Source organism: Pezoporus wallicus, unplaced genomic scaffold (assembly GCF_028554395.1).
Source record: "Pezoporus wallicus isolate ANWC-B61680 ecotype Strahan unplaced genomic scaffold, APGP_CSIRO_Pwel_v1 contig_3817, whole genome shotgun sequence".
Taxonomy (NCBI): Eukaryota; Metazoa; Chordata; class Aves; order Psittaciformes; family Psittacidae; genus Pezoporus; species Pezoporus wallicus.
This window is the reverse complement of record NW_026635157.1, coordinates 4,319,099-4,336,549: the sequence shown is the minus strand read 5'-3', so window position 1 is coordinate 4,336,549 and position 17,451 is coordinate 4,319,099. Positions and strand designations below refer to the sequence as shown.

Below are 17,451 nucleotides of genomic sequence, written 5' to 3'. Positions count from 1 at the left end.
AGTGGCTCTCTGTGGTGACAGATGTTTCCCTAAGTGCTAAACATTAAATACTTGTGCCTTCATTTATTTGAAATAATTGTCAGCACTTCAGTGTGTCTGACACATATATTGGAGGGGTTAGATAATAAGAAGATTGCTTGTTGGTATTATCATTTGTGTGAGACACAATTCTTAATTGTTAACTGCTGTCTTTAGAGAATATTTCTTCCTTGATAAAAGAAGAATAAAAGAATAACAATGTGATATTAAACATAAACATGGAAATATTTTGTTGGGGGGAATTAAAGGAATTGGTTACAGTCAAAGATGCAAGTCCTTGTAATATTAGAACTTGCTGCAGAACTGGGAAGATATGTAAGGGTGCAGGACTGAAGTGGCTTAGGAACATTTGACCTTGCAAGTAGCTTAATACTTTTTATATGCAAGAGTTCCTTGCAGCATCCCTTAAAAATACTTATTTTCTTTCCAGGCTGACTCCAAAGATTGGGTTCCCTTGGAGCGAAATCAGAAACATCTCTTTCAATGACAAGAAGTTTGTTATAAAGCCTATTGACAAGAAAGCACCAGTAAGTATATCTAGACTGGATTCCTGGATACTGCATATGAGCAGCTAATGCTGTTTCATCTCAAAATAAAGTAGTCTTTGGAGAGGATAAAGCTGCAGATATTCTAGGTGCAAAACGAGTGTTAGTATTTAGAGCTGTCTGCTCATGGCTCACTTCCACACTACTGAAAGAGTAAAAGCCAGTTGAGGACCATGGTGATCATTGACCCTGAACACTAGGGTAAATGGCAGTATATGATTTCTGTGGAAGAACTGAAATGTAGCTACCTGTGAATGTTGCTTTTCAGTACTTACAGATGTGTTTGAGAGTTACTGTAGTAAAGAATTGGGACTTACTTTGACCTGTTAGAAACATGAAGTGGAATAACTGGTATAGGTGGATCTCATTCTGTCAGTCTTGTGAAACACTTGGAATAGTTGAGAAAGGCCTCCTTTTCTCTTCCCCCACCACTTGGCCTTGGTGGGTGAGTACACCCCTGAGAAATAATAAGCTGTTTGTCTTTGTCAAAAGGTGATGGCTTATGAATTTCTGTAACAGAAAAAGGTCCTCCCAGTAGTTTAAAGGGTACTCATGCAGTGTGCTGCAGGGCTTTCCTGCAGATAACCTGGCTTTTGAGGGGGAGGAGCTTCTTTCTGTGATGCTGTTAGTGAAAGCCAACAAAACTCCAGAGAGATAAGAAGCTGGTCTGTCAGGCATGCCCTCCTCAATAGAAGAGCCTCTTGGGCATGTTGTACACATTATAAAGTACTAACCTCCTGTTTATGGATCACAGCTTTGCATCCACTCCCCAGCAGTAAATCCAACTCAGTTTAAAATTAGAGATTTGCAAGAAGCTGATATAGAAAGGTGTTAATATTGAAAACCTCAATTATGTTTCCTGCCTCTGCCTCAACTGCCCTTTTCACTCTGGAGTTGAGTTAAAGCTATGCCTGAAAGAAGAATTTTTCTGGACAGTAATTCTGAGCACTCGGGAAGTTGTGTGGGTCTTTCATATGCTTGTGTCTCCTTTGAAAAATGCAAGTAGTATAACTACAACAAAATACCCAGTCCACCCAAGGTGTGAGTTGGAAGCTCCCTTTAATTTGGAGGATTCCACATGCCAGTGTTTAAATGGACTCTAATGTAATGAGTAGAGTCCTGTGGCATCTCGCCTAGAATAAACTTTTTAATTTTTAGGCCTGTCTGCCCCCACACTTCAACGCCTTCAGCACATTATCATTACAATATCAAGCTAAATGATGTGTGACTGGAGGAGACTGGGGATGAGGAAAGGAGGTGGGGATTCTTCTGTGTTATATCAATGTTTTGTCCCTTGGTTATGGCCTTAAATGATAAATGCAGCCACTGCCTGTGCCCTCAGCATTTACCTCCACAGAAGTGAGCCTTGCCTCAGGGTAGAACGTGTTCATCACAAGGCACACAAACTGTTTTCAAAATTACTTGTCAGGAAGTTGGATGACTAGCTTACAGGTACAGCAGTGTCAGACTGGTACAGCTCAGAATGGCTCTGGCAGGATTTCTGGGAAGTAGGAAACAACACACTCTGCTGACTGCCTCTTCTGCATCAGTGTGCTGGAAAAATGCATTAAAGGAAACAAGTCATTGTCAGCATATTCATGATCATCTTAATAGTACTTGATGAGCTTTTCATTGCTCCTAGTATAACTTCTAGTTTTTCCAGAGATAAAACCGTTCTATGATTCTACAGTTTTATTGGAAAGGGACCTTAAAGATCATCTAGTTCCAACTCGCCTGCCATGGGCAAGGACAAAACACAGCTACAACTTGTGCTTCTGAGCTCAGGCATTTAAAAACATGATCGCTGCTGCCATGCAGAATTGACACCCTGTTATGCCCTTTCTCATTTCCACCTCTTGCTAGCAGCAAGGCAATCCATGGGAGAGTGATTCTGAGGAATGGGTGCTGGTGGTAATGTGGCAGCTTGCCTACTGCCCATATCGCTATCCTCACAGTACTGGAGAACAAGCACAAAGATGCAGAGTTTATTCGCTGTGTACGTTGAGACTGTGTTGTAAACGTGTGGCTGTGGACTTGGGAAAAACCATCAGGCAGGTGATGACCTTGGCCCTCTGTATCCCTTTCTCAGATTGACTTCCAGGAGATCAGTCTGGTGCGTGGTTTTTATGAAAGCCCGGTTAGAACACAGATAACAAATTTGGGCTGTTCTTTTTGCTGAACCAACCAGAAATTTTGGAATGTCTCGTGTGTTGTCACTGCCTGCAACCCAGTATTCAAAATAATCCTTATGTTTGCTGGTTCCAAAAAAAATAGCTGCCATTTGACATTCCAGTAACAGCATAGGTCTGCTTAACTAGGAAATGCCTTGGAGAGGAAGGAATGACATTGAAAGGTGTTTCTTCTCTTTCTCTGAAAAAAAACCAAAACCCCACAGATGGTGCCTTGAATATTGATTTAAACAGATCAGGGAATTCTATGGTTACTTTAACAATCTGTAATGCATTTTTAGTTTAATGCTTTATCTTCTGGTCACAAAACCTTGCAAACTGAAAAACTAATTACTCAGTACTAGAGATCTATGAGTAGTTGCCCAGATGGTTACCTGCCAGCCCAGAATCCTCTGTGACAATCTCCGCAAAGACTCCTTTAAATGGAGATTGTTAATTTTCTATAACGGATACCTTTTCTAGAACAGTAACTTGTTGATTCTGTGTAGACTGTAACTGAAGAATATAAATAAGAGTTGTTTTAGCTTCAGATGATACTGTCAGTCTCTACTGCTATATTTAAGTGGCTTGCGTATGTGTCTTGATTACAGTGAAGTTAGTGGCAAGATGCTGGGAGAAAGCACGCTTGGAAAACTGACTGTCAGGTCTCTTTTCTAGGACTTTGTGTTCTATGCCCCTCGTCTGAGAATTAACAAGAGGATCCTGCAGCTTTGCATGGGCAACCATGAACTGTATATGCGGCGCAGGAAGCCCGACACCATTGAGGTGCAACAGATGAAAGCCCAGGCCCGGGAGGAGAAGCACCAGAAACAACTGGAAAGGTGAGCTTAAATACAGTCAGCAGAAATAGGGTGGCAGGGATGAATCCCACAGCAGGGCTTGGCAGGCAGCTGTACCTGCAGGGCAGCTACCAGCAACTTGACTTTTGCAAGGAAACATGCAAGTAAAGGCACAGTGGACTCTTGTGTGGTGGTGCACGCTCACAGAGAGCTCCTTCTGGATCCTCCTGAGTGTTAGTGTCTGGTTTATGTGTTGGACCAAGGGATGGTTGGGAGTAAGGAAGAAGCCTTCAAGGGTGCACGCGGGTGCGCTGTGAAAAGGAAAGAGGGGACTGAGAGACCTGTTACAAGCACAGAAAAAGGATTAGTGGTTCTGTTGGACTTCCACTACTGGCTGTAGGTTGCTCAGGGTTCAAGAAATCATGATGCTTTTCTCCTGTATTTGTGGCTTATTTGCTATCATTCCCTTAGTGCTCTTGTTCTTATGCCTTCTTAGCTTCCCTTGCAACAGAAGTAACAAAGTTAAATCTCTGCTGCACCAAGGTTTGCAATACCCAGTCCAGACTTGCAGTGCCAAGTCCAGATTTTCTCTCTCTGCATGTAGTAGTTATTTGGTGTTCTAAATTTCTATGGCAGGCAACTAAAATAGAAATGTTTTTATGAAGTGGTGTATCCAGGACTGAGCAAAAATTCTGAAGTGATGAAGGAACAAGCTATATTTGTTTCTGTCTTCTGGCTCTCATTTTGTGGCAGTTGCTTCCCACTGAGCTGCCTGGAGAAATGCCCAGGCAGCATTCTTGTCTGGCTGTACCTTAGGTCTGAAAGTGAGTTTCAAGCATGAAATCTATTTCCAACAGGCAACAACTAGAAAATGAAAAGAAGAAAAGGGAGACAATTGAGAGGGAGAAAGAGCAAATGTTGAGGGAGAAGGAGGAGCTCCTGGTGAGGCTACAGGAATATGAGGTGAAGACTCAGAAAGCAGAGAAAGGTAAAGTACTTGTACCAGACCATATGTATTGTGCTCCATAGGAGGGTTATATGGGACACTACCTACACCTAGCCTAAACCTTGGTGACACTGGGATCTCTTGGCAAGCCTTACTGATACCTATGTGGATAAATACATACATTTGCATACTGATACCAGCCAAAGTATGAAAGTAGCATAAAATCTGCCAATTGTATTTGGGAACTGAAGGGCACTAACTCTATTTCCCCCTGTTGCCAAGAGAGTTTAAGTAGTTTGGCCTCTTCCAGCAGGCAGTAAGCGTTCAGCTCTCAAGTACTTTTTACTTAACTCCTAACAGAAAAAGTACTTTTGGAAAGTGAAAAGGAAGCTTCTGTTTCAATTCAGTTCGAGACAGCAACATCTGGTCCGTGCAGTTAAGGGCACCAGAATCATGTCAGTGCTGCAGGCTTCAGTGCAAATATCTTGCAGAAAATTGAATCATGTGCAGCTGACTACTTCCGAGTTCAGTTACTTGATGTGTTACACAAATAATTACTTTGAGGTGCACAGTGAAGGGGTACTGCAAGCAGGAGTGAAGTGCTTGTCATGACTTCTGCAGTTACCTAGGAGACTGCCTGTAGTCTCTTTGCTTTGACCAGGCTTATGCAGTAACCACATTGATTCATCTTGTTCCAGAGCTCTCAGATCAGATCCAAAGAGCCATTCAGCTGGAGGAGGAAAGGAGACGAGCGCAGGCAGAAGCAGAACGTTTAGAAGCTGATCGCTTGGCTGCTCTGCAGGCCAAAGAAGAGCTGGAGAGACAGAATATGGACCAGATAAAGAGCCAGGAACAGCTGGTAAGACCCAGTCATTTTGAGGATAAGAGATACAGGCGTGTTAATATGCCCTTTAAGTAAGGTAAAGCCTTTTTCTCCAGAGAAAAACATGGTGAAGTAGTAGACCCTGTGATAACATCATTGTGGCATTGGTTTCTATCATGAGCAGTCTGCTTTTTAAGTCTTAAATTCTTATTCAGTCTTTATTACAGTGGAGTGTAACACCTGGATCTTTTCTCAGTCAGTAGTGTTTGTTTGCTCTGTGTTTTGATTTTTTTGAAGAGTCCTTGTAATTCCAGTTTTATTATTCAACAGGCTACAGAGCTTGCAGAGTATACAGCTAGGATTGCACTTCTTGAGGAGGCAAGGAGGCGTAAAGAGAGCGAGGTTGAAGAATGGCAAATCAGAGTGAGTATCAGCTTTACGAAGTTGCTCTGGAGCTCTGCACTTGAGCAGAGCATACCACAGTGCTCAGCCTGATACGAGTTCTCTAAATGTGTAGACAAACATCTGTAGGCCAACAGCAAAGGGCAGACTTGTGAGGAATGTGCAATATGTCTGTAAAACACCTTTCTTTCAACAAGCCCTCAGTCAAAATTCAAAATTGAAGCCTGTATGAAACCTAAAAGTGTAATTATAGTCATGGAGACATGGGGGGGGGGGGGGGGGGAGTGGTACATTGTATTAATGAGGTATTTAACCCATGATGCAAACATCACATCAATCAAGAGAAGATGCCACACTGCAGGTACCAGTCCCAAGAACTGTGTGCTGTTGTCAGTGGCTTCCTGGACCTGGGTTGGGAGAGTTAATAATTGGATGCACCAACCCCAACCCATGCCAGGCTCAAGCATGCCTGGTTCTCCTAGTGCCCTTTGGCAGGTGCTGCAGACTGCACAGGAGTGCAGAACCTCTGAAGCAGCATGGAATCTGACTGCCCAGTATGCAATTGCATTAAAATGCCAACCAGGGAACCAGAGTTCTTGCTATCTGGAACCCATATCTACAGCCTACAACTCTTCAGATGGAGTGCAGGATGAAGATAACTGTAGATGCCTGCAGAATTGTTCTTCCTAAAGTGTGTTGTGTTGGAAGATTCTTTGTTCAGATCCCCTGCACATTACGCAATTACACAGTGGATGATAGTACCACTAGCAAAAATGTTTTGCTTAAGACCACAACAGTGTGTCAACTGCAGAGATTTAACTCCCTCTTCTTGCTTTTCATAGTAGCTTGAAAAAAGTGGGGAGACAAGTGTTAAAGTGTTCATTAAGCTGGTGTAAAGCAAGAAATGCATTTAAAACTATTTTTCACTCTCTGCCCAAAGGCCAAGGAAGCTCAGGAGGATCTGGTAAAGACAAAGGAGGAGCTACAGCTGGTGATGACTGCTCCACCTCCACCCCCACCGCCTGTCTATGAGCCTGTTAACTACCATGTCCATGATAACTTGCAAGATGAGGGATCTGAGTACTCTGCCTACAGTGCAGAGTTCTCCAGTGAGGGGATCCGGAATGACCGCAACGAGGAGAAGCGCATTACTGAAGCAGAGAAGAATGAGCGTGTGCAGAGGCAGCTGAGGGTAAGACAGTGGAGTAATTGAAACAGTTGTTCCTGGAAAATAGACCACTTAACTGCTTGGTTAAGCACACAAAGCACAATAGTTTCTCTTCCTTTACAGTTCCTGTAGGCAGTTGGAATTAAATACAAGATCTACAACAGTTACTGTCGTTGCTGAGGCTTTGAGATTACTTATGCACATTATCCATAGCATTTATGGAAAGCATGTGTTGTATCTCCATCATTGTTAGATCACTCTGTCCACTCATCTAACGACTGTCAACTCTCACCAAAGAGCACTGCTGTCACCAGCTGAAAGCTTCACATGTATAATCTGTATCTGCTGTCCTTGATATTGCAGGCGCTGACAGATGAGCTGGCCCAGGCTAGAGATGAAAACAAGAGGACCCACAATGATATTATCCACTCAGAGAACATGCGACAGGGACGTGACAAGTACAAGACGCTGCGGCAGATCCGGCAAGGCAACACCAAGCAGAGAATTGATGAGTTTGAGGCAATGTAATGATGTTTGTAACAAGAAGGAAGGACTGTGGGGAGGGCAGATCTTAATGCTGTATTCTTGTTTTGGGGGTGTTTTTGTTGTTTTTTTTTCCCCTGAGGAGGGGTCACTGTATGAGACATAACAAGTGTTCTTTAAAAACCCCAAGGTGTTTGAATCTCCCTTTTATTTTGTACCTCCTATTAAATTTGGTATAGTTAAAAACTCATGATACCACTGATCCTGGTAACTTGCTCACACCTTTGCTTAGTGCCAAAAGGCCTTAGGTCACATCTCTGTTTAAGCAAGCAGGTGCTGGATTCAGGTTGGTCTAAAACTAAGTGACTGTGGGCATATTTTGTGCCATATGTTTCTGTATAATTAGTTACAGTAGTAAAGTCCAACAGTTGCAAAGACAGGTTGTAGAACTCAGAATTTGCAAGCCCTGTATGTATGTGTGCATGTGTGTTTATATACCCTGGTTTATTATCCTTGGTCTTGATGCCCACAACCTGTTCCCTACCCCATGCACACAGAAGAACTGACACCACCTCAGAACTGCTCTGTGTAGAAATTAGGCTGCTTCTGGTTGCTGCTCTCAACTGGAGAAACTCTGCAGTGATGGCACAGGGACACTGATACCCTCCTCATGTAACACCTAGGCAAATATGCTGTTGGAATCTAATACACTCCTGTGTTTGCATTCCAGCTTCATTACTGATCAGTCATAGTGTAGTATTTATATATATATTAAAAACATGCAGTATGTGGATTGCAGTAGCTTAAAGGGAAATAGTTTTGCTCTGTATATTTTGTTACTTTTCAGATTAAATAAGACTTGCATCTGTAAAAATGCCTAAACAATGCTTAGTCTGATACAGTGCATTAACTGATTATGTGCTACAAAGCATTATTTGTAAAGATCACTTTTATACTTAATGAAAACTTACTATGTACTCATGATCCAATAGATACAATTTTACTGCACCTATTTTTCTAACAAATTTTCTAATTTTTTTTTAATGTTTGATTTAAAGTTTCAGACTCCAAAGATGAAGGGACTGCTTGTTTATATCACAGTTGTATTCTCTCTAGTAGAGAGCATTTCTGTGACCATTCCTTCCCCTCCTAAGTTCCCCCTTTCCTTGAAAATCTGTTAGAAAGTGAGATACAGTATGTTGTCAGCTCTTCTCTTCCATTTACACCATCTCTGCTGCTTTATACTTGAGTTAAATTGTGTGTGGTTTTTTATTTGCAGCAGCAAACATCTAAATAAAAGATCTGCAAAGTAACAAAGGACTTGGAGTCAAGTGGTTCTTGTGTAGGGCATATTTTGTATCAGGTGTGCATTTTCATCTAGTTCCTGAGCTTAGCATATAAGTCCCTGTGTCTTTAAGTCTCCTTAAAAGCCACATTACCTAGGAAGGAAGAAAGGAGAGTACTATCTGTAATGGCTTGAGGTATTAACAGCAGCACTTGTTACAGTTGACTGTAACACTACAGTTCACAGGCAAAGTGAACTCACACAGCAGCTGGGCCTTAAGCTTACATGAATAAATTATAACCCTAGCTAAACTCCTGTTCTGTGTGCCATATGGATCTTGTTAATACTGTCTTACAGCTGATAAGAGCAAGGAACTTAGTGCAACCACACTGTTCTATTAAGTGGTGTCCCTCACTCCTGCTGAGGAGTGCAGGACAATTCCTTCAACATATAAAACATCAAAATGAGAGTGAAGGCAGGTAACTTTAAAGTAATAGTTATTTAAGATGTATTCCTATCTGTGATTAAAGAATGACAGTTCTATGCCCAGAACTAGAAAGCTGCACCTCATCTGGCTACTGTTGCCTTGTCACCACACTGCATTTCTGAGTTTGTCGCTCTCAAAGAAACCTTATACTTCAGATAGATGCACAGATAACAAAGCCTTAACCTTTGGAGCAATAAAACCTCACACACTTTCAAATGTATAACTCTCTTTCACAAATGCTGGACTAGGTATGCTTGCAGTGTACCTTTCACCAGACCTGAAAGGCACATGCCACTTGAATTGAAAGCTTCACACATGGGGAAAGCTGTTGTGCAGTTCTCTTATGATTTAAAGTATTCCTTGTTTGAATGCAGTACAAGTGTGAAGTCCATCCATGTGTTCGGTCTGCAGAGTACTTCCTGCCATTGAAGCACTGACTGAGAAAGGGCTGTAGAGCCAAACCATTCCACTGCAACAAAGCAAAAGGGAAGGGTACAGTTACTTTTCACTTGGTCTTACCCAACTGACTGGACAACAATGAACCTGTTTCTTTAGCTGTTCTGTAGCTAATGCCTTAGGGCATTAATTGCAATAAATTGTAGTTATATTTTGAAACATTATTTAAATCCTGTTAAACTAGAATCACTTACTAAAGAATTCAGCCTGCAGCAAAGAAAAATTTTCTGGTTATATGACTAAAAGCAAAGGAGCAAGCATGCGTATTACTAACAGCAGCATGGCACTAGGTTGCATGCTGCGGTTCATCTCCAGTCACTAATGCATTACTAGGCTTAGAGCTTGACTAGTCGTCTTCACTCAGGAGCAGGTAGCTCCTGCTCTGGCAGAAAGGAAGATGCTGGGTAGGACAATCAAGTTCATAAGGCAGCTTGCACAGCACTGAGCTATTAGTGATAATACTCCCCTAAAGTCTGTGTTGATACCATAACACAGTGTCTGAGCAATCTTTTTGAGCCTTTCATCTGAGAACTCTCTGGGAAGACAGACTCCATGAGGCAGTCTTCAAGCAGCAGCCTTCAATTAAAAGTGAAATGGGGCCTATTCAGTGAGCAGAGGGCCTCTCAAAAATTTCTCAGCCTTGAGAGCAAGCTTCCTCACTCGCACATACACTAGAACAGAGCCCAAAACTCAGATGTGCAATAGCCCCTTTTGAGCAAGCTTCACTGTCTGTATCTCCCAGTGACTGGATTGTTTCGTGGCTGTAAACTAATAAGCACAAACATAAGGAAGGTTGGAGTCTAGTAGGTCATTAGTTCTTGTGCTTCCTTTTTATTAAATAGTATTTAACCAATGCATAGGAAACAGCTCAAAGAACCGGTCTTAAAAAAATCATTAACAGAGCTCTACATGAGTTAACTCCACCCAGCTTTTTAATGCCTACCTTAGCATGGCCAGGCTTCAGTCCTGTAACTTACCATGTTAACAAATGGCTTTCCTGAAAATTCCCACTGACAACCCTGAACTTTTGCAAAGACCTGAACTAAAGCACATGTAGTGTTTCTTACAGGATCAAAGCCCAAGGCACACAGCAGTGGGTGATAAATAGCACAGTGTAAGTATTATTTAGAATGTAAAGTAAATGAACTTTTCCCCAATTGCCTTCAATTTTTCATGATAAAGAACCTACTTGCACCAAGTGTAGCTCCTCCTAGGAACTGATTGCTTGAGCTGGAAGTTGACTTGTCCCAGACAGTCAAGTGTAGACATGACTGCTGCAGCTGAGCTGGGGTCACACCATCAAAGACAAAGAAGTGATTCCACTGGGGACAGGCTTCTTTCCTCCAGACAGAAGACTTCTGCTTTACCTCTGGTTGGTCTGGAAGGATAAGACAACTTCCCCAAAACAATGAGAGTTCAGCAAGGTTACTGATTTCTCAACCAGAAAACAGAACATTTGCAATAATCAACCAGGGCCCTTTGGTTTGCTTTAAATAGCACAAAAGTTCAGCTTAAGTGCAAGGTAGAACATGGTCCCAATGTGTTTATTCTGGGACTTGTTCCTTTTCCTGTCTGCCTTCACTGTGGGTGCAAGTAGGCTCTTCTAGTCTGTTTGCCTTTTGCTGTCACTGACTGCTGAAAAAATCTTTACTGTCTGTTCTGTTACCCAAATCTGCCCCAAACCTGCTTTTCAGTAGATAAATTTCCAGCCCATTTCACTGAAGTTCGGTGCCGCAAACAATGAAATGGCTTTACATGATGGTGGAAATGTACCCCAGTATCATACTTCCAGTGGCATCTGGTGCTGGACAGTAAGAAAGTAAAATGATCCCACATACAAGTTACTCAGCACACTGAAGAAAAATTCAGTCCCTCTTCTTTTAAAAAGTCTAAAATGAAGAGGATAAAGGTTTCCTTTTACCCAAAGATATATTTAATTCTGCCATGGCACACATGAAAAACAAGAATTAAAATATCCTCTGATTGGCACTACCCCAACCCCACCCCCAATATCTAAAACCAGGTACTTAAACTAGCGACCTCTGAATTTTAGTGGCATGAGTCACTGCTGAAGTTCCATTCAGGATCCAAAGAGCCAGTGGGACCTGTCACTGCACTGCTGAATGCTGCTGTTGCGTAGGCACCCAAATGCCACCATTAAAGGAATGTCTAAGAATGTGGACAATGCACTTTCAGGGGCCACTCTCCTACTGAAAACATGTTAACACGTACATTCACACATGTATGACATTTTCTGTTTGAAGTGTTAGGTCTCATACATACCCTATAACAAATGGGTTCGGCATTCCAGAAGTTCTCAGCACAGGCAAGTTCTTGGCCCCAGTTATCACAACCTGAAGCTGGCAGCTGGGAATGCCTTGGTCTTTTCTTCCTGCAACAAGAGCATTTATCACATGAAATAACCAGTTAGAAACATCTTAAGCTTTCAGCTGAACTGTCAGTAAGTAGAAAAATGCTTAAGTGGTACTACTGAGATAAGGACTCACAGTGCTAATACAGGATCATTTGGATCATTTGAAAGACTTTAACCTGTTTGTACAGGGTATGAGTCACACACTCCCCAAAAAGGCAAGCAATGAGTAGCAGGTTGCTTTGTGATTCCTGTTCCAAAGACCGAGCTTTCTGATGTATTTGTATAAAGTAAATACAGGGCAGTACCTACAGGAGTGTTTCTCTGAAACAAAGCCAGAAGCAGGAGAAACAGCCAAATACAGTGAGATTCCGCTCCTCTGTTACAGCTCTAGTTATAGAGGCCCAATACATAGGCATGCACAGGGAAGAAAAATGAAAGAAAGTTGGTACCTTTTAGGTCATTTGGAAAAGAAAAGGAAACAAAATTAGCCTAACAGCTACTTAGATCTTCTTAGTGGCCTCTACCTTATGCTGTGGTCCTCTCACTTGAGAGAGTTAGTAGAGCTCTGAACCTCTGTATATCTCACTATGATCTAGGGAGGCAATTTTCCAATGAGGTTGTCCTATCCCTTCTTCTCCCAAGGTATTTCTTTTACTCCGCCAGCAATACTTTATGTATCATCTTATAAGTCTTTCATTTCCAAAAACTGAATCCTGACTGTACATTTTGAACCTAACACCTTCTAAGTGAAACAATCTCTCTTAAATGAAACCACTGGAGGAAGCTAAGGGTGGTGGTTGGTATCCTTGCAGCCATTTCTTTTCCACCTTTTCCCCAAATTGGCAGACTCCACCTTGGGCATTAAAACTGCACCACCTCCAGAACAAGGTCTACCAGCAACACTATGACTGGCACAAGCTTCCCAAACAGCTGGTTGCATCATACTGCTACCACTATAATGTGCAGCTTTTGTTGGCATTAAAAAGAACAAAAAAGATGAAGTTGGCAAATGTTTGGATCTTAATTAATTTGAAATATAATACACCACAAACCACTGTTTGCAGCAGCTGTTATAAACCCCATACAGGCATGTTACATGGACACATTGCTAGTCCCTCATTGATACCAATTCTTTTCTAGCCAAGGGATTCAGCATACATAGTGAAGTATGCTGAAACATTTTATACCTTCAAACTGGAAATTCTTATACTGAGCTGGTGCTGACAGTCTTGCAGACACAAGGAGTTCACCACTGTACTCGATAAGATCATGTCCAGGCTTTTCAAGCTGAAGAAAGGAACACACAGAAATTTGCATTACTGCAAACATTCCACATCCTTCTCACAGTTTATTTATGTTTGCAACAAGTCCTCCTTAATGGGCTGGATTGACAGCATTTTTCCCTCCAATGATCTTAGAAGTGTGACATTTTTCATAGCTTTTACTACATCTTGCTTTTAAGATATAACTAAGCACAAAAAAAATAATCACCTTCGGCTTGAGCTGGTACCAGCTGAACAACTGCATTGAGTCCTCTTGAAAATCCCATGCTGCCAGTGGAATCACCACTTCCCCCAAAAACACCTTGTATTTGAGTGCTCCTGCATGCCACACAGAGATCTGAAGCTGCCGACTTCCCAGCTGGGAGTATTCAATCTTGTACTGGAAAGATAAATATTATTTAGAGGGTGAATGCACACCCATGCCCATAACCAGGCCAGCCACAGCATACCTGGATACAGACAGAACCATGCTGTCTGAATGCGCTTTGCAATCTGCATATTGCTCCACTATTTAAATGCTAAATAACACTCATCCAAATATGAAATAACATTCCAGGAATACCTTGACCCGCCTTGCTAAAGATTCTGGTTATTAATTCAGAACTTGAAATAATTCTTGCCCATTTTTGCTGGTGGGGTTTTTGAGGTATTTTTTTTCCCTTCTCTCCCTCTCTCTGTTATACACTCCAAGCAGAATTTGGCTACTCTGGAGGCCAGTTCAAAACTAAGATGCCTAACAAGGGTGCTCAACTTCCATTCTGGTGAGCGGACATCTACTCAATGCAGTCAGTAAGAAGAAAGAAGTAATTCAGCCAATCACTAATTACAGCCCTGATCTGCTCCCAAAACATAGTTAGAGCCTGTTGAGATATTGTTGGGTATCTAACATACGCACATAAGACTGGCAAATGTGATACCCAGCCTAGAAGGAACCTACATCCACCTGGGCTGGAAGCTGGAGGCAAGGACATCACTACCCACACTTAGGCTGCTGAATCACAGGCTGGGTGTAAGCTGTGGAACTAATCACCCTGGGCTCCAGTAATTCTCAAGAGCACTTACACACCTCTCACACATGAAGCTACCCAGATGTAGGCACCTTCATTTGCAGCTGTATCTCACCAAGCTGGATCTTGGTGTCATGATGTAGTTTACCTGCACTAGCACTGTGGTCTTCTGACCATTTCTACTACTCTGGATAAATTAATAATGAAACTAATTAAAAAGATTTCTAACAAAACTAACTTTAGTGTTCATAGAGCCAGCTCAGGCATGGCTCTCACTTTCCCCTTTTCAGTTCTTCATGATTTGGCATAGAAAAGGGACTATAAAATTAGGATCAGTTATTCCAACTTCACAATCTTTTTTCTCCCAGCTAAACCCTATATACAGACTTCAGGCTATATAAGAGTTACATATATTACTTAAATTTTTTGTTGTTGCTACGGAATTTTACAATGGTCTTTTCAAACACATTGCCTGTTTCACTCACTAAAAATTCTTGCTCATACACACCAAAAGATGGGGGTAACACTGAAGCTTTTGTGTAGTTCAAGGACCAACAATACAAGTTTTTCCCTCCATTAACTTTGTTTCTTATCTTTTCCAAGACAACACATTACTGAAGAAGTCATCATCTTATGTACTACTGCAGTGCACTAACACACACAAAAAAATTGATTTGTAGTGATCTAAGTACACAACTGGAGCTGGGAACAACAAAACTAATCCAACTGTCCATCATATTTGAAAAATCATAGCAGTCAGGTGAAGTTCCCGACAGCTGGAAAAAGGGAAATATAACCCTCATTTTCAAGAGGGGGAAAATGGATGACCCAGAGAACTACAGACCAGTCAGCCTCACCTCTGTGCCTGGCAAAAGCTTGGAGCAGATTCTCCTGAAAGGCATGCTAAGGCACATGAAAATCAACAAGGTGCTTGGTGACAGCCAGCATGGCTTCACTAAGGGGAAATCCTGCCTGACCAATTTGGTGGCCTTCTATGATGGGGCTACAGAACTGATAGACAGGGGTAGAGCAGTTGATGTCATCTACCTGGACTTGTGTAAAGCGTTTGACACTGTCCCACACGACATCCTTGTCTCTAAATTGGAGGGAAAACAATTTGATAGGTGGACCACTCCGTGGATAAAGAACTGCCTGGATGGCTGCACACAAAGAGTTGTGGTCAATGGCTCAATGTCCAGCTGGAGACCAGTAACGAGCGGTGTTCCTCAGGGATGGGTGTTGGGACCGGTCTTGTTCAACATCGTTGTCGGTGACATGGACAGTGGGATTGAGTGTGCCCCCAGCGAGTTTGCTGATGACACCAAGCTGTGTGGTTTGGTTGATACCCTGGAGGGAAGGAATGCCATCCAGAGGGCCCTTGACATGCTTGGGAGGTGGGCTGATGCCAACCTCATGAAGTTTAACCATGCCAAGTGCAAGGTCCTACACCTGGGTTGGAGCAATCCCAGGCACAGCTACAGGTTGGGCAGAGAAGAGATTCAGAGCAGGCCTGCAGAGAAGGACTTGGGGGTGTTGGTTGATGAGAAAATGAACATGAGCTGGTGGCTGCAGTGTGTGCTTGCAGCCCAGAAAGCCAACCGTATCCTGGGCTGCATCAAGAGGAGTGTGACCAGCAGGTCAAAGGAGGTGATCCTGCCCCTCTACTCTGCTCTCATGAGACCTCACTTGGAGTACTGTGTACAGTTCTGGTGTCCTCAACATAAAAAGGACATGGAACTGTTGGAACAAGTCCAGAGAAGGGCCACGAGGATGATCAGGGGATGGGAGCACCACCTGTATGAAGAGAGGCTGAGAAAGTTGGGGCTGTTCAGCCTGGAGAAGAGAAAGCTGTGTGGAGACCTCATAGCAGCCTTCCAGTATCTGAAGGGGGCCTATAGGGATGCTGGAGAGAGATTCTTCACTAGGGACTGTAGTAATATGACAAGGGGTAATGGGTTAAAACTTAAATAGGGGACATTTAGATTGGCTATAAGGAAGAAGTTCTTTACCGTAAGGGTGGTGAGGCACCAGAATGGGTTGCCCAGGGAAATTGTGAATGCTCCATCCCTGGCAGTGTTCAAGGCCAGGGATGAACACTGAGCCTTGGGTGACATGGTTTAGTGTGAGGTGTCCCTGCCCTTTGCAGGGGGGTTGGAACTTGATGATCTTAAGGTCCTTTCCAACCCTAACTATTCTATGATACTATGAACTTCTTCCAGGTTGCAGTACTCAGCTTCAGGCTTACATTTCACTAAGTGTATATGAAGCAAAAATAATGGCTTCTATTTTCTACACACAGCTCTTACAAGGATGCAAGAAGTAATATTGCAAGGCATTAAAGCATTATAAGCACAACTACTGTTATCTGGCAGGATTCTTAAATGTTTGCAATTAGAACTCTGAAGAGATGGCTTGGCATCAATTGCACAGGGAAAAGGAAGCAGACAGTGTTTTACAGCTGGTGGAATTCAGTTAGCATTCAGCTAACTGCAGAGACACACTCTCAGTGGCACTGACAAAGGGTATTGATTGAAAGAGATACTTGTGTAAAATACATGCTGCTCTGCAATGCACCCAGTTCCCAAATGTACAAAAAAAAAGAAAGCATCTATGGAAGACAATTTGCTTTCCCACAAGGTAACTCAGAACAACATGGAATTCAAGAGTAATGTTTTCATGGACAAAGGCAGACTCTTTTAATGATTTGCAACTTACTATTGTAACTCCAAAAGCACTTTCTCTTATTTGGACTGAAAACCATAATTTTTTTCTATTAACTGTTGTCAGTGACTTATAGATTTGCCCCATTAGGACAATTCTGAACTTGCAGGATTGTACATTACAAAAAGAAACATTACCCTGGAAAAGCACACTTAGCAGCACACAATTGCAAGCAGTACCTTCAAAGTCTCATCGAATTCCGGATCCACTGTTCTCTTTTTGACAGTTGTCTTCCGCTTACTCCGAGGAGATTTATCAGGAAGTAAATAAACTTTAACATACCTTGTAGAGAGAAGGATATATGGACAGTAACCAGAGAAAATGGTTGGTTAGAAGCAATCGAAGAAGAAAAATTAGGTTTTCCTTAATTCTTGAACAAATTTCCTGACTATAATTTTCCAAGCAATAACATGGCAAATTGTGATGTATATCCTTTCTCAGTAAAAACAGAGACTATAAAGATT

General features: G+C 42.2%; 2 protein-coding genes across 4 annotated transcripts in view; one reads left to right on the top strand and one right to left on the bottom strand.

Moving 5' to 3' along the window:
• The window catches only part of EZR (ezrin), a 35,456-nt gene extending 26,765 nt beyond the window's left edge, over nt 1-8,691 (top strand). The window contains exons 7-13 of the mRNA XM_057406826.1: nt 470-566; nt 3,431-3,594; nt 4,410-4,540; nt 5,197-5,357; nt 5,652-5,744; nt 6,664-6,915; nt 7,255-8,691. Of these exons, the coding sequence (XP_057262809.1) occupies nt 470-566; nt 3,431-3,594; nt 4,410-4,540; nt 5,197-5,357; nt 5,652-5,744; nt 6,664-6,915; nt 7,255-7,419 (1,063 nt within the window). The 3' untranslated portion in view covers nt 7,420-8,691. The remainder of the gene's footprint in view (nt 1-469; nt 567-3,430; nt 3,595-4,409; nt 4,541-5,196; nt 5,358-5,651; nt 5,745-6,663; nt 6,916-7,254) is intronic.
• Nucleotides 8,692-8,887: 196 nt separating this feature from the next.
• SYTL3 (synaptotagmin like 3) overlaps nt 8,888-17,451 on the bottom strand; it is a 29,531-nt gene continuing 20,967 nt past the window's right edge. For all 3 annotated transcript variants that reach the window (XM_057406800.1, XM_057406808.1, XM_057406817.1), the window contains 6 exons: nt 17,167-17,269; nt 13,468-13,638; nt 13,164-13,263; nt 11,886-11,994; nt 10,792-10,997; nt 8,888-9,615 (listed from right to left, as the gene is read on the bottom strand). In XM_057406800.1, the coding sequence (XP_057262783.1) occupies nt 9,488-9,615; nt 10,792-10,997; nt 11,886-11,994; nt 13,164-13,263; nt 13,468-13,638; nt 17,167-17,269 (817 nt within the window). In that variant the 3' untranslated portion in view covers nt 8,888-9,487. The remainder of the gene's footprint in view (nt 9,616-10,791; nt 10,998-11,885; nt 11,995-13,163; nt 13,264-13,467; nt 13,639-17,166; nt 17,270-17,451) is intronic.